Source organism: Propithecus coquereli, unplaced genomic scaffold (assembly GCF_000956105.1).
Source record: "Propithecus coquereli isolate 6110/MARCELLA unplaced genomic scaffold, Pcoq_1.0 Scaffold142, whole genome shotgun sequence".
Taxonomy (NCBI): domain Eukaryota; kingdom Metazoa; phylum Chordata; class Mammalia; order Primates; family Indriidae; genus Propithecus; species Propithecus coquereli.
Window position 1 is genome coordinate 3,163,926 of NW_012138525.1, and position 15,977 is coordinate 3,179,902.

Consider the following 15,977-nt stretch of genomic DNA (forward strand, 5'->3'; position numbering starts at 1 on the left):
ACACAGAACAGCACATACTACACGGTTCCATTTATAGGAAGATCTGGAACAGTCGAAACTAATCTAAGGTGAAAAAAGCCAGAACTGAGGCTGCCGGGGGAGTTGGACGGGAGGAGACAGGAATGCTTCGCGTTGGGACAGGAGTGCGGGCTCCACGGGGTATCGTTTGTCAGAAGTCTACAGCTAAGATCCGTGCGTGTCCGTGCACGTAAATTCACCTCTTGAAAAAAGAACTGTAACAAACGATCGCCCTCGAGGGCTGAGGGTGGGAGGAGGTTTAGATGAAATAAGGACGACAGCATCTCTTCTACTTAGGGCCGCTGGGTGCGTACATGGAGATTCATCGCACTCTTCTACTTACTTTGTATGTATTTGAAATGTGCCCTAATAAAAAGTCTTGTTTTTTCAAATAGCAGTCACGGAAAGCCACAGCCAACATCAGACAGCACTACCGGTGCCGAAAGCAGGGCTAGAATTCCAAGGAGCCATGTGGCTGTGTGCACAGCGGGGATTTTGCAAGGTCGTGTGGACATGAGATTTCTTAAGATAATATTTCATTTGAATCCTTGCTAAACCCTAATAATGGACTATTTTTAGTTCAGGAATTCAAATTCCAGTCACCCTAAAAAACTCCCATACTTTAGTCAGCAGATCTCAGCCCTTCTTAGAAAAGGAGGCCCGTGGAACGATCCGGCATCCCCCACAATTACCGAGGAAGAGGTGGCCCCAGCCCTGGAGCCCCTGCCCCTCTGTCTGCGCTGGTCCCTCCGTTCCTCTGAACTCGGCGGTAACGGGCTCGGCCCGACCACAGCAGCTAAGCCCTCGGCTGGACCTCGGCCAGATCCCAGCGGAATCCCGGCTTCGCCCCTCCCAGCTCTGGGGCCTCTCAGAGCTCACTGCGCTGCCTCAAACCTCAATGTCCCCGTCTGTTAAACGAGGCACAAAACAGCACCATCTCTCCTGACCAAGAACCATCGCTGCGAGAATTCCGTGAGGCCGGGCAGGTGAACACCCAGCACGCAGCTCGGCACGCAGCTCGGCACGCAGCTCGGCGCAGAGCAAAGGCCTGGCGCAGGGGAGCCGCGCTGCTGACGTGGACGCGCAGTCTGCCGAGCGCCAGCAGGTGGTCTCGGCGGTGCAAAGACAACCGTGCCTCAATATGAGGTCCTCGAATGCTAGTTTGTCTAGGAAGAGCAATAGTTTTACTCAATGTTGGTTATTTGTTTGTGAGGTAATCATACATGTTCATTATTTTAAAAATTAATATTAATGATACTGACATTTATTAATACTAAGCACGAGGCCATGTGCCGAGATGCTTTCTGTGTGTTAGCTGACTGGATTCTCCCTGGCACCTGGTAGGTTTAAGTCTTACCCACATTTTACAGAGGAGAAAAAAAAAGTCCAGAGAGGGTAAGTAACTTGCTTAATGACACACAGCCAGTAAGTGGCAAGGCTGGGATATGAGTCCAGGTCCGGACAACTTCAGAACCTGAGCTCTTCCTAACTACTGCTCCCTGGGAATTTTACATAGAAATTCCTGACATGCAGAAAGCAGGAGGGAGGGGCAGAATTACCTGTATTTCTACCAAACAAAGACAATCATTTTCATTTTTGTATATAACCTTCAAAATTTACATTCATATATGTAAATGTATAAATATACCTTACAAAATGCATACTATTTTAAGCAGAATTTTTATCAAATTATAAATAACATACTATTTCTAACCTGCATCTTTTCACTGAGTGAAGTGTGAGCACCTTTCCAGAAGGTGAAATACTCAGTCCAACATCACTGTTAATAGCTACAGTGTTTCCTTTGTACAGATGTCTAGTAATGGCCTTACCCAATCCCTATTTCGTTTCCATTTTTTATAATGAACAATGTTATTAGAGCATCTTTGTACCCGTAGCTTTGGGCACTAGTTCAGCTGTTTCCAAAGGAGACATTCCCGAGTCAATGGCAAAGGCAAAGGCGCCGGTAAAGGCTTTGGGTGCAAAGCCAGTAACCTCGTAACTGTCCTCCCATCTCCAGACTTTGTTGCCTCCGGCCTGCCCGACTTCCCCTGCTGGGGGACCCGCCCTCATGCGGGGTTTGGCACACAGGCCCCCGCTCAGGAACCCACAGCTACCACCCACCACCTGCAAACCCAACGAAGCCCCCATGGTGCCCAGGTCTGAGTCTGGCCAGCTCTGGCCTCCCCTGTCATGACCCCTCATTGCTGGGCCAGTGCTAGGGTGACCGCAGCCTCCCCTGCTCGCAGCAACGTGAGGAAAAGCCGGCGAAGAGAGTCGTCATACGTAAAATGCAGTCCAGTCTGTGGTCTGTGCTTCCTCCTAGCAGGGCTGAACCTTGCTCTTTTTTTCATGGAAGGACAATAATAATAGAAGAGAGTTAATTTTTTTCACAGTTCTACTTGGCAAGGTCACACGTTGGCTATCTCTGTTTTGTTGATGTTTTCTTTTCTTTTATTCAATAATTTTTCTGGATTGAGAAACCCACAGTCTGGGCGGCCCCGTGGCTGAGGCTGGGGAGGTTGCCAGACCCGCTGCGTAAGGCCTGGCACGCCGTCACCCGGGGCGTTCTGGGGATCCCACGCTCTGGGAGGGAGGAAGGTGTGTGGGGAGACCGCATCCCTCAGCAAGGCCGGGCCTCCCCGGACAGCGGCCTCCGCACGCCCCAAGGACTCGGCCAGCGGGTGCCGAGTGCCAGGGCCTGTGTGGCTAGTGCAAGTCCCGGGACATTCCAGGAGCCACCAAGGACCCCCTGGGCTGGCGAGCCCTTGACTCTGAGGCTGGCTTCTGTGTCCACGTCTATTGCTGCTGCAACAAATGACCACAAACTGGGGGCCTTAAAGCAACACGCATGTATTTACGGAGGTCAGAAGCCCTAAAACCAAGGTGTCAGCCGGGCTGTGTTCCTTCTAGGTTCTAGAGGAGACTCCCTGCCTCAGCGTTCCAGCTTCTCCGGGCTGCTTCCAGCCCCCGGACCACGGCCCCTCCTCCATCTTTGAAGCCAGCGGCACAACGTCTTTAAATCGATGTCTCTCCCTCTCCTCTCTGCTTCTATCGTCGTATCTCCTTCTCTTACTCTGACCTTCCTGCCTCCCTCCTTTAAGGCCCGCTGTGATTACACTGGGCCCAGCTGGGTAATCCCAGCCACTCTCCCCATCTGCAGAGTCCCTTTTGCTTGTCAGGTAACATATTTGCAGGCTCCGCGCACTGAGACGTGGACATCTTTGGGAGCCATCATTCGGCCTCCCACAGCCCCCCGCATCCTGCCTCCCGCAAGAACTGACTCGGGAAAAATCAATTTCACTACAAACTTAGGTGCCAAACATAACAATGCTGAGGAAGAAGAGATCTTATTAGAGATGGGGAAATTGAGGCCCAAAGAGAAGAGAGCCCCGCCCCGGGCCCGCTGGGAAGACGTGCGGGGCTGGTCGGATGCCTCGTGCAGGCAGTGACGCCGTCTCTTGTTCACTGTGGCGGGCCTCGCTCCAAGCCCAGTGCCTGGCATAGAGGAAGCGCTTAAATAAACGCTGACTAAATATCGTTCGAATGAGTGAGTGAACGAATGTACCAGTGAATTCCACTCTGTTAGAGCAGCTCCAGGCCAGGACCCAAGTTCCATTTATCTACATATCCTGCGCCCACCCGACGCCGGGCGCACAGTTAACGCTCAACAAGTGCTGCCGCCCCCGGGGCCCATCCAAGCCCCAGGCCTCCTCACCACGGCAGGCTGCTGCCCCTGCCCAGGGAAACGGATCCAAGACAAGGCAGGGAACCAGACGTGATTATTTGGGGCACGCGGAGATGCTGGTCATGCCCAGGAGGCCTGGCGAGATGCACAAAGGTGTCCGTGATTCCTCTGGGGAGAGAGGGCAGGGCCCAGCTGAGACTGAAGACGAGAGCTTTATAAATGTCTGCCCAGGTTCTGAACAAAGAAGGTTCTCAGGAGAGTGCAGACTCCCACACCTGCACCATGCACACAAAGTCTATTAATTTCTTAGCTTTCTCTGAACGGATGATCCCCAAACCTGCCCTGGGAGCTGCTGCCGGCCTATCCCATCATCCCCAGGGCAGGGCCAGCCTCCAAGATGCCAGGAAGGGGCTGGGGGTACAGAGGTTTTCTCCCTACCCGTCTTCCTTGTTGCCCACTGCCGCTCACCCACCAGCGTCTCCAGGCAGTGAGACGAGATGGATGCCTTCTTGTGGGCAATTAAAGCTGGTCCATGGCTCCATTTGTCATTCCTGGGACCTGCTACACCAGCATGGCTCACCAGCCCGAAGGCCCCTCAGGGACAGGGAGCTCTCAGCAGGGTGGGTGTTTCAAGACTCATCTTCCAACAGGACGGAGAGGGAAGTGCCAGGACCAGACGGGGTCAGATAGGACAGGACACTTGGCTTCTCCTCATGGGAGTTTACCCACGAAAGGGGTCACTTGAGCCCCTTTCTGTCCCCCTTTCACCCTGTGCAGGCAGAGCTGGCCCTGGACAAAAGCCCCCACCACCCACGTCCTAACACGCTGCCATTCCTAGCACTGAGGTGATGCCGCTGCTGTCGGCGTTGGTGACGGTGACGATGATGACGGGGTTGATGACGATGGAGGTGGCGGTGGTGATGGTAATAACTGCTTCTAGCACTGAGCACTTACTATTTACAGGCTTTAGCTCAGTTCTATTAATGTCTCCCTGTTACAACTGAAGATGCCAAGACTTAGAGAAGTAATGCCCTTGGTGAAGGTCACACAATGAGTAAGTGGTAGTTAATGTCTACACTAGTGTCCTGGGGCTGCTACAACAAGGCACCACAAACTAGGCGGGTGGCTTTAACAACAGAAATGTATCCTGTCACGGGTCAAGAGGCTAGAAGTTCACAATCAAGGTGTCAATGCCCTCTCTGAAGGCTCTAAGGGAGACTTGGCTTCTGGTGACGCCAGCAATTCTCAGTGCTCCTTGGCTTATACACATCGCTGCCATCTCTGCCTCTCTTGCACAGCCTTCTCCCGTGTCTGAGTCTCTGCTCTTCTTCTTATACGGACACCAGTCATAGCGCATTAAGGGCCTACCCTACTCTGGTATGACCTCATCTTGACTTAGCTAATTCTGTCTAAGATGACCCTATTTCCAAATAAGGTCCTATTCTGAGGCCCTTGGAAGGACATGCATTTTGGAGAGGCGCTATTCAGTTTAGTACAATGGCCAAAATCCATGTTTGGCTCAATGCCTATGCCCTTTGTCACTGGCCGTACTGCCTCCCAGAATAATGATGGTGACAGTGGTGATGATGATGATGACAATGACAATGGTGGCTACCATTGTTTTAACATTTACGAAGCACAATTTTGTTCCAAACGTTTGACGTACGTTTGCTCACAAAAGCCTTACAACAACCTATGAAGTCTACTCGTTTTTATTCTCATTTTACAGATGAGAAAATGGAGGCCCAGGGAGGTAAATGACCTACCCGAGGAACTGCAATTAGGAAGCAGTAGAAATGGGACTCCAGCCTGGGTCGGGCTGACCCCAGACGCAAGCTGTCAACCAGCCGTGAGGCTGCAGATACTCAGCTCTTTCCCCAGTCCCATGTCCTGCTCCTGGGGGCGGGGGGGGGAGGTTCGTGACTGGGGGTGAGCACTCGCTGAACAGCTGGGCAGATGTGGCGTGCATCCCTCCATGCAGGGCCCGCCAGCCACAGGGATGATTAAACCCATGACCTGGGCTCCACTTGAGCCGCCCTCCAGCATATGAGTCCCAGAAGCCTGGCCTGGAACCATCTCTCCATAGGCGGGTTTTTTCCACTTGGCAACAGAACAGGAGGGTGTGGGGCCAGGCCCAGGACTGTCTCGGACATGTGAGGAGTGGAACGGCCCAGCCCCTCGCCCAGCCCCGAGTGTTCCAGTGGAGACGGCCAAGGCTGCAGCCAGGCCCGGAGTCCAGTCTCAGGAAGATCTCACGTCAAGGTTGAGGACTCTGCCCGGGGCCTGCATGTCCCTTGCTCCTTCTCTCTCGAAGTGGGGCTCGAATCCTGGAGCCAACTCTGGACACTCAATGCCCCCGCCTCCAGCCACAGGGACCCCAAGCAAGGTCCCACACCCTGCCACCACCGTAGGCAAACTGCCTCCTCTCTCTGGGGCCCAGTTGTGCTGTCTCTAAAAGGCAGAGGTTAAAGAAAGTGACATATGGCCTGCTAGAATTTCGACAGTTCCTGAGCCCAAGTCTGGACGAACTTGATTCCCTTGAAGACACCCTGAAAGGACAAACATGATGGGACAGAAACCATCTGGCTGGGCTGAGGGTGCCAGGGCAAGCTGGCACTCTGCCTGGCACATGGGGATCCCTCAAGGATCGCACATGGAGTAAGTGGGTAATGGGGGCATCGGGACCCCTGGGGACGACACCAGCTCATGCTGGGAAGGCTGACCTGGCACACAAGCCTCCCAGCCCCTCTGGGGGCCTCCCACCCTCAGACCCATTGCGTCCTTACCCTCTGGCCCTCCTTCCCCAGGCAGCCCAGGCCGTCTCACTCCTAACACCACTCCCTTGCAGAGATCCATGCCTGGAAAGCCCTTCAACGAGACGCTCCTGGCCACCCATCAGGCACCCTGGGAATGACACGGACGTGCCTAATCCAGCTCACACCTCCCAGCCTCCAAGGAGAGAGGCGCCCAGGGCCAGGCTAAGGGGGTAGATTTTCCCCTGAGAGAGGATTGATCATTTCTGTTTCACGATGAGAGGCTGGTTAATAGCGGTGTCACTCAGGGTAACAGTAAAACACACACACACACTCCGCCACCCACCCCAGACCCTGCAGTCGGAGTCCAAGCCGTCCAGGCTCACGGGCGGTTCTGTGTCCTGAATGCATTTGCTCTATTTGTCTACACGCTCACCCCTCACCGACTAAAACCGCCTCTTCCCTTCAGAAAGACGGCGGACACCTGGAGCCCCAGCGCACACAGAAACTCCAGAAAAGTGTAAAGTCACCAACAACCAAACAAATGCAAGTTAAAATGGGCCACCATTTCTCACCTATCAAATCAGCAAAAAAGGCACAGTGATGTCCCCGATGTTAGCAAGGGTGTGGGGAAAACACAGTCTCATACTCCGTTGGCAGAGGGGCTAAATGGTACAGCGTTTTTAGAGGACAGTTTGGTGGTATCAAAATCAAAAAGGCTCATACACTTTAACAAAGCGATTTTATTTCCGGGAACCTACCCTACAGATACATTTGCAAGTGTGTATGTGCTTATTGTGAACAGACTGAAAGCAAACTATTTTCCACAGTAGGGGGATGCTCGGATAAATTAAGGCAATTCCTCCAATGCCATCTCCTGTAGTTATTAAAAACAACGGGAGAATCTCTATTTTCTTACATGGAAAGATATCTATACACTATGTGGGGGAAAAAACAAGTTACAAAACACTTTACACTATAATTTTTAAAAGTAGGTATGTATATGTATACAAGTGAATGTACACACACACACACACACAGGGTCTGGAAGGACAGCAAAACACTAAAACTGTTTGCATCTTTAAGAGTAGTATCATTAGAATATCTTACAAGATGTATCAATTTTGCAATTTTTTAACAGAACAGATTATTAACCAAAAGAGCTAAGCCCTGATGCCAAAACTTGACGAGTACAAAGAAAAACACCACTTACTGATCATACATATGAAATGAAATGCAAAACTCCTAAACAAAATACTGGCAATGAGAATCCAGTAGTATATTAAAGAATAATCCATCATGACCAGACAAGCCTTATGCAAAGAATGCAAAAATAATTTAAAATTAAGGAATAACATTAATAGGTCAACAGGATAAAGATCATACAAACATCTCAACAAAAGCCAGAAAGTCACTTGCTAAAATTCAGCACTCGTCTCTATTGGAATTCTTTGTGTTTTTTTTTGTTTTGGGGGGCTTTTTCCCTTAGTAAATTAGGAATCAAAGCATCTTCCTTCACTTAATGATGAAAACTTCAAAACAAGAAGCAATACCACACAACCAACGGTGCCAGATTCGAAGCAAGACAAGGATGACCGCAGCCACCAATGCCTAGCATTGTTCTGCAAGTTCGAGCCGGCAAATAAAACAAGACATCTAAAATACATGAAATATTTGGTTGGAAAAGAAGCAACAGTATTATAATTTGGACAGGATGTGTCCGTCAACCTAGAAAACTCAAGACATTACCAAAAAAATTAAAACTAGTTAAAAAAAAACTTCAGTAAAGAAGTTGGAAAGAAAATAAATATATGAAAATGAATCGCTTTCCAACATACTAGCAATACTCATTTGCAAAAAATGTAATGAAAAAAATATCCTAGGCGAATAGTAACAAAACCCAAAATATTTAGAAATAATCTGTAAAAGAAATGGGTGGAACCTGTAAGAAAAAAAAACTATAAATCTTGACTAAAGGAAATAAATACGTGAGCAGAGGAAGAAGCGTGCCTGCTGGATGGGAACAATCGAATGTTTTGAAAATAATAACTCTTCCCCAAAATCAAGATTCATCACAATTCCAAGCAAAATCACAGTAGAAATTTTTTTTTTGGAAGTTGACTAATTTTTCTGTATTTCATTTGAAAAACTCAATGCTCAAGAATATTTTGCAAATGATGAATAAGAATAAAAAGAAGAAACTGAATACGGTGCTGAACTACGTGACTTGGGAAGCGAGTGGAGTCCGCAAGGTTCACAGCACAAGCGCTGAGCCCTGTTTCCTGCAGGGCCGCAGCCGAACCAGGCTGAAGCCACTGCGTGTGCACACGCTGGGACTGAACACTCAGGACATGGACAGTGGACGATGAGAGTGGGTTTGTCACTGCTCGACCGGGAGGTTACAGATAAGCAAGAGGGGCAGTTAGAACGCTCGGTGAGGCAGCTGACACATCAGCATAAACTCACGTTTAGCTTAATGTAGCTACAGACGTTTACATACAGAAACAGTTACAGACACACTGCACACACAGGTTATGTACACAGCATACAGCTCCTTGCCCTGTCAGCTAAGGGAGGGTCTAGAAACAAAGACACCCCCGTAGCAACAAGCACACTGAGCACCAGATCCTGGTTCCTAACACCATTTTCCAACCAAAGGAACTAGGGCTGCTCGGGGAAATGGCTAATTCAAGGACCGGGGCGGGAAATATACAAGATGAGCCTGGAGCATCCAGTAGCACCAGAGAGTAGGATAAAAACCCCAAAAACCAAAATGCCTACATACTGCACTTTCTGTACTGTCTTCCCAGTAATTTTGTAAAGCTAAACCTGTTCTAAATTAAAAAGTTTGTTAAATTTTTTTAAAGAAAAAAGAATATGGGGAAGGATTTGCCCTACTAGTACATATTATAAAGCCATTATAACTAATATAATTTGTTCCTGGCACAAGAATGGTCATACAATGGACCAGAATGGAAAGCCCAGATAAATTCCTAACAGATAAAGTAATTTCAGATAAAGGCAGGGCCCAAATGAATGAAGAAGCAAAGGTTATTTGGTAAATTGCACCTGAACAGTTAAGCGTTCCATTCCAGAACAACTAGACTCTTTTTTAGACTATGATCCAATTTTTTTAATTTCAAGTTAAAGAATTAAATATGAAGAGAGAAAGACAAAACAAAAGGAAACAAAAATCTAGAAAATATATCAAACTGCTTTTGCAATGGGGAAAAAAACCTTTATAAGCGTGTAAGTGAAGAAATCACAAAGGGAAAAAAAAAATCAATGGATTTCTCTACATAAGCATTTAAAACTTCAGAACATCAAGAACCACAAATAATATTACAAGGCAAACAACCAGGAAAAATACTAATCACATTAAAAACCAGTTAATATCATCAACGTAAAGCCCTCGTTCCAACTGAGAAGGAAACCACTGACACCTCCAAAGGAAAAATCGGCAAAGAAACTGACAATTGACAAAAGAAGAAACTCAACGCAAAAAATCTACTGAACACTCGAAAAACATTGAAGCTCACTAGCAGTTAAAACAAGAAGATATCATTTTCCAACTTTTGCATTAGGAAAAGAAATGTTTTGATCCTAATTCCCAGTGTTGGGGGCAGCTGCACTGAAACGGGCCCCCGAATGCTTCTGGTGGAAGCTGAAACTCCCAACACATCCTGAAAAACAACCTGAAGAGTCGCCCACCCACTCAGGGTGTTAAAGATGGCCCTGGAATTCCACTTCGAGGAACTGAATCCCACAGAAAAACCAATTGAAGAAGCAGATGAAGATTTACACGAGTGTTTTCTGCCACATTTTAATAGAGAAAAACTGAAAACAACCTAAATTTTCAGCCAAATGAACCAATTAGCAAATTTCCAACTTTTCTACTCTGGGAACATACCACTTTTTTCATTTAGAAACTTTAAAAAATATTTTGGAAGCACAGGTCCTGGTTCGTCTCCAAGCACGGACAGTCCAGAACCACCGCTGTTTGCTCTGCACCTGGGGTTTAGGACAGGGGCTTCCTCTAACGAAACCCCCCAGCGTGCGGCCCCGGGAGCTGGGAACATCAGCTGAAACCCCCATTTTTCAAGCTCCTCTTCCACCAAAGGGGATTCCATTTGCTGATTCGAAAGACACAGCCAAGCCCAAACCACAGCTCCAGTCACTGCTCGGAAACCTTCAGTGGCGGCGCACAGCCCATAGAAGGAAATCTAAGTCCTCCAAATCCTCAGCCCTGCAGTCTGCTGCGGCCAACCTCACCCCTCCCCACTTCCCGGCTCTACTCCTACACACAGCCAGCTCCCACACACACCTGTCCCTACACGTCAGCCGCCCTGGCCATCCTCCGGCCCTCGCTCAGGGAGCTCCATGCCTCACGCAGGGAGCTCCGTGCACCCCAGGGAGTGCCCCATCCCTGCTGTGTCCCAGCACCTGGCATCCACCAGGCAAACCATCAAAACCCAGTAAACACCCACTCAACTCATGTTCTTCAAGCCCTGCTCTGATGCTGCCTGCTCAGGGAGACTTTGCTCAGTCCCCTCCCCTGCTGACTGACTGATAGCCTGAAGCTGGTACCTGAGCCACCACGTGTCACTTTGTACTCCCCGCCTGGCCTGTCCCAGCAGGCTGCCAGCTCCTCGGTAGGAACCCTGCCCCTTCACACTGTGGGTCTCTCAGGCGCCACACACATCGGGGCCTCAGTGCATGCTGAGTCCTCCCCACACCTGCACCTGCCGTGTCTCCAGGGACGATGATCTGGGGAACCAGGCAGGAGGACTGGGCTTTTGTTTCGTAGAGGATGGCGTGGTGGGCTGAGCTGGCAAAGGCTGGACAGTTGCATGTCTGCTCAGTGCCCAGCGGGGAGGGGTGGAGGTGGAAGGGAGGGCTTCTGAAGCCAGCGGCCAGAGAGGTGGCAGCAAGGACAGCCCTCAGGAGCCCTGATCTGGCTCCAAAAGGCTGCTATCCTGCCCTGCAACTGGCGTCAAGCATTTCCGAGACGAATATGGGTTATGAATCAGGAATTATGTCATCTGGGCAGGTGGCCTTGGGGCAGTCTCATTGGAGTCCTGAGTCCGTTTCTCCAACTGTGAGATAAAGGAGGATTTCATGATCTCTAAGCTCCTTCAATGTGATGTCTTTGGAAGCCCAAGAACAATCCAGAAAAGGGGTGGGAGAGTTGGGGGATAGAGGGTGACCTGTGTCCTAGCTAAGCCCCAGGACACACTTCACACCCCACCTCCTCACCACCCCCCGACCTTGTTGCCCCTGACTCCAAGGTGGCAGCTGTCCATTTGCTGTTCCCAGAAATCTTTTTCTAGAGCCCTGGCTTCTGAGCTTTGAGTTGCAGAGCTCTTTAGAGCCCAGAGCTCCTGGGAAGAGTGGCCTCCAAGCCTCTAGACAACAACTCAGCCCGAAGACCACATGGGATTACGTCTCCACGCCATTGCCCGTCTTCTAAGCACCTGCGATGAAGTTGTGATTAATAAATGCAAATTCTCCTAAAAGGGCTTACCAACCCTACAGCCTTTGGTCACTGTGTATTTTCTCAGCACAAGATCCTTTGCAGTACAATTCTGCAAGGAATCTGTCATTTTTTTTCCTTTTTTGTCTCTGGATAGGGGGTGGTTAGATGGAGAGACATGACGAAGCAACATGTAACCCGTAGGATCTGGGTGGTGGGCATACAGGTGTCAGATGTATTTTTCCCCCTACTTTACTGTGTTTGAAATTTTTCATTAAGAAAAAATGTTGGTGAAAAAGCCGTCCTGCTACTCCAGGTTGGGGACCTCCGCAGTGGGGACCCCTCTCAAGGGCTGAAAGGAAGCGAGATACTGGGGAAGCAGAGGTGCGGCCTGCAGGGGGGAGTACGGGTGGGGGCCGGGCAGGTGGAGGCGCTGCTCAGGGCACAATGGCAGCTGCTGTTCCCCTCCCTCGCACCCCTCCAAGACAGGCAGGGGCAAGACGCAGCAGGAGGTGAGTTCACTCCCCATCTGGGGACCCCACTTTGCTCCACGGCCTATCTCTGGGGTCTCCATAGGCCACGCTAGGAGTGAATTCTAAGAATTAACAAAAGTAAAAGCCCAAAAGGCTCAAGGTGTCCCAGGTCCTGGACATGAGTGCCTCATTTTACTATCTCAGCAAGGTTCAGAGGCAGTTCTCACCGTTTCATAAATGGGGACAGTAAGGCTCAGGAAGGTGAGGTCACTTGCTGAAATCTCACAAGCAAGAGGTGGCTGCGCTGCATGAACGCGGAGCCCCAAGCCCATCCGCCGCTAGCCCGACAGCGCCAACCTGGGAGGCTCGGGAGAGGGGGCGAGCAGGTTCCCCGGGGGAGGGAAGGGACGGCAGCAAGGCCTGCCCCAGGTACCCCGGGTCCCCACAGCGTGACTGTGCCGAGAAGGTGCCCGCCCCGCCGCCGCCGCGCAGCCGGAGGACGTCCAGGTGCTCCTGGAGCGCAGCCGCGGGCGGGCGGGCAGGTGTGCGCGCCGCGACGGGGCGCCCGGCGGGGCGCGGGGGGCGCTACCTGGGTCGTGGAAGGGCACCAGCGCGTAGTTGGCGATGGCCTGGCTGCGGCGGCTCAGGCTGCGCTCCAGAATGCGCGAGGCGCCGTCGATCACCTGCATCAGGTCGTCCCACATCGAGCCGGTGACGTCGAAGACGAAAGCCAGGGTAGCGTCTCCCGTGGTGGGGGGCAGCACAGTCCCGGGGACGCCGGCCACTGCCGCTGCCGCGGAGACTGCCATCAGCAGCCACAGAAGCGGCGCCCGAGGCATCGTGCTGAGCGCGGCGACCCGCTGCGGGGCTGCGGTGGAGGCGCGGGTGGGCCGGAGCGAGCGGGCCGCCTGGTGCACCCAGAGGCCGCCAACGCGCGGCTGCAGCCTCGCTCCGTCGGGCCACGGCCAGAGCGCGCGGGACAGGGGTGCGCGGCGGGGTCCCCCTGCTGGGAGCCGGAGGCGGGTCCTAGAGCCCACCCCGTTCAGGGTCACGGCCCGCCTCCTCCGCTCCCCCCGCCGTGACTCAAACGTTCCCAGCCCCTGCTCGCCAGCCCAGACCCGAGGTTAGCGGAGGACGCGGGGCGGACCGCAGGAGGGAACTGGGGCTCCGCCAAGGCAGCAAGGGATGGGGATGCGAAGAGGACACCTGCGCCTCCCGCCGACAGCACGCCCAACTGCGGGGGTGGCGGAGGGAGGAGGGAGACGCGACAGACCGTATGGGCCCCTCCGCTGCCTGGCCAACCCAAGTGAGCCCTCATTTTTGCAGCTTTGTCCACCCAGTCCCTCAGTAACTCCCCTAAACACACACGCGCACACTGCAACACCTTTTCTTTCTGCAGGGCTCTGTGGTTCCCAGTTATTGCAATTATTACTGCTGTTATTATCAACCCTAAGTCAAGCACTTACGTGTGCTAAGGATTTTTGCAGTTATTTCCTTGAATGCACGCTGCAACCCTGGGGGAAAACTAACACTAAACCCATTTTACAGATGCACAAACTGAGAATCCTGAGGCTCAGAGATGTGAAGTCATTTGCCCAAGGTCACTCAGCTCTCAAGTAGCAAAGACAGGATTAGAAGCCAGATCTAGAAAGACTCCAAAGCCCCTGAGTTCTGCTGCCTCCTTTGTGTTAAAAACATTGTCACAGGTCATCTGGTGACTCCAGAGGATGGGGGATACCCCCCTGTCCACCTACCTCCCCAGTGCCGTGGATTACATGTGGTGCGCTGCCTGGGGCTGGGTTCGGCCACTCCCTCCTGACAATGCTCCCTCTAACAGTGCTCATGCCTGCCAGGTCAGGCATGACTGTGTTCTCATGGCCTGTGTCTGTGCCTGTCTCCCCACTGGCCTATGAGCCTGTGGAGGGCAGGGCTATGTCGTGGTCCCCCTGGATCAACTCCCAGTTCCCTACCCAGTCCCTGGCACATGGTGGGGACTCACTAAATGTTGCCTGAATAAATAAACAAATGACACCTTTTGTGGGCATGCCTGGTTTGGAGTCATGTGAAACAGGGCAACTACCCCCTCACTCCTCAATCCCTCCTAGAACACCGTGCTCCCAGGATGGGGACAGGTAGCCCCACAGACATGGCTGAGGGCTCTGGGCCTGGGAGTGGGGGTGAGGGATCCTCCTCCAGTATCTGTCCCTGAAGAGCCCTCAGCCAGAGGGAAGTTCCCCACCCCATACCTCCTCCTTCTGCCTCAGTGTCAGCTCAGACGCCACCTCTGAGGCTGCATGGGCACCCTTGTCCTGCAGCCCATGGCCCCTCCTCTGACCCTTGTCCTAGCTCTGCCACACTGTATGGCCAGTGTCATGTCTGTGGGTCTGTCCCTACCGCTCCAGCTATGAGTTCTTGATGGTAGGTGCCTGATGACGGTTTGCCACCTAAACGGGGCAGCAGGTGTCACAGAAGCGAGGCGGCTGGGTGTTGGCCATGGTGGCAGGCATCACCCATCCTCAGGGACTCGGTTTTAGACCAGGGCTGGGGTCCCAGAGAAGTGGTCTCCTGTGGAACCAGCTATCTCATGGGATATGGTGGAAGCCAGGTCCCCAAACCCAGTGTGGGAATGGAACTTGTAGCCAAGCTCATGGGAAGTTGAGTCACCTGCACTTCTGAACGCTGGCTCTTTAAATCTCCCTGGGCTAAGGCTGTGACTGCCCCCAGAGTCTGGGCAGGGCCAGGCCAGCTGTTGGAGAGAGGAGAGAGGCCCCAGCTGTGGGAAGGCAAAAGCCAACAGCAGCCAGGAACCAGGCAGGACTTACAAATGGTGACATTTCAGGCACAGTGCAGGGGACCTTTGGGGACAAGTAGGTCCCTCAGGCATTCATGCCACAAGCATTTGCTGAGCCTGAGCTGTGGCAGGCACTCTTCTAGGCACTGTGAGGGGAGGAGGGCTAGAGAGATGCAGAGACATGCCTCCCACCCTGGGGAGCAGAGACATGTAAACAGATAATTCTAAGTCAATGAGATAAGCGCTAATAGAGGAATTAGCAAGCGCTCTGGGAGCTCAGAGGAAGGAGTAGACCAGCCTAAGAGGTCATGGGAGGCCACAGAGTGAGCCTGAGAAATCTTCGAGACCAAGAGGGAAGGGCATTCGAGAGTGGGAACAGCATGTGCAAAGGCAGGGTGACCTGAGAGCCCCACGGCAGGCAGCCCAGTGCAAGTAGAGGGTGATGGCAGACAGGACAAAGGCCAGGCCATGGCCTTCGGTGGCTTGCAAAGGAGGCTGGGGCCTTTCCAAAGGCACTGGGGAGCTATTGAGGAATGTCAGGCAGGGAAGTGACCCAATCCATTTAACCCAATCCGATTTGCATTTCAGACAGCCCACAGCAGCAGAAGTTCAGAAGGGGAAACTTGTAAATGCCAGGAAGCCATAAATCTACTTCCCAAGGATGTAAGAGCAGAGCTGGCCCCCAAAAAAGAAAGATGCTCCTCCCTGATCTGGTCACAAAGGGGCAAAGGAGATCACAGATTTGAGTTCTGACAAAGCCTGGTGAACTTGAGCAACGTCC

General features: G+C 51.9%; 1 protein-coding gene across 1 annotated transcript in view; it reads right to left on the minus strand.

The window, feature by feature from the left end:
• The window catches only part of HMCN2 (hemicentin 2), a 140,126-nt gene extending 126,882 nt beyond the window's left edge, over positions 1-13,244 (minus strand). Inside the window, exon 1 of the mRNA XM_012639709.1 lies at positions 12,995-13,244. Within this exon, the coding sequence (XP_012495163.1) occupies positions 12,995-13,244 (250 nt within the window). The remainder of the gene's footprint in view (positions 1-12,994) is intronic.
• Positions 13,245-15,977: the final 2,733 nt, after the last annotated feature.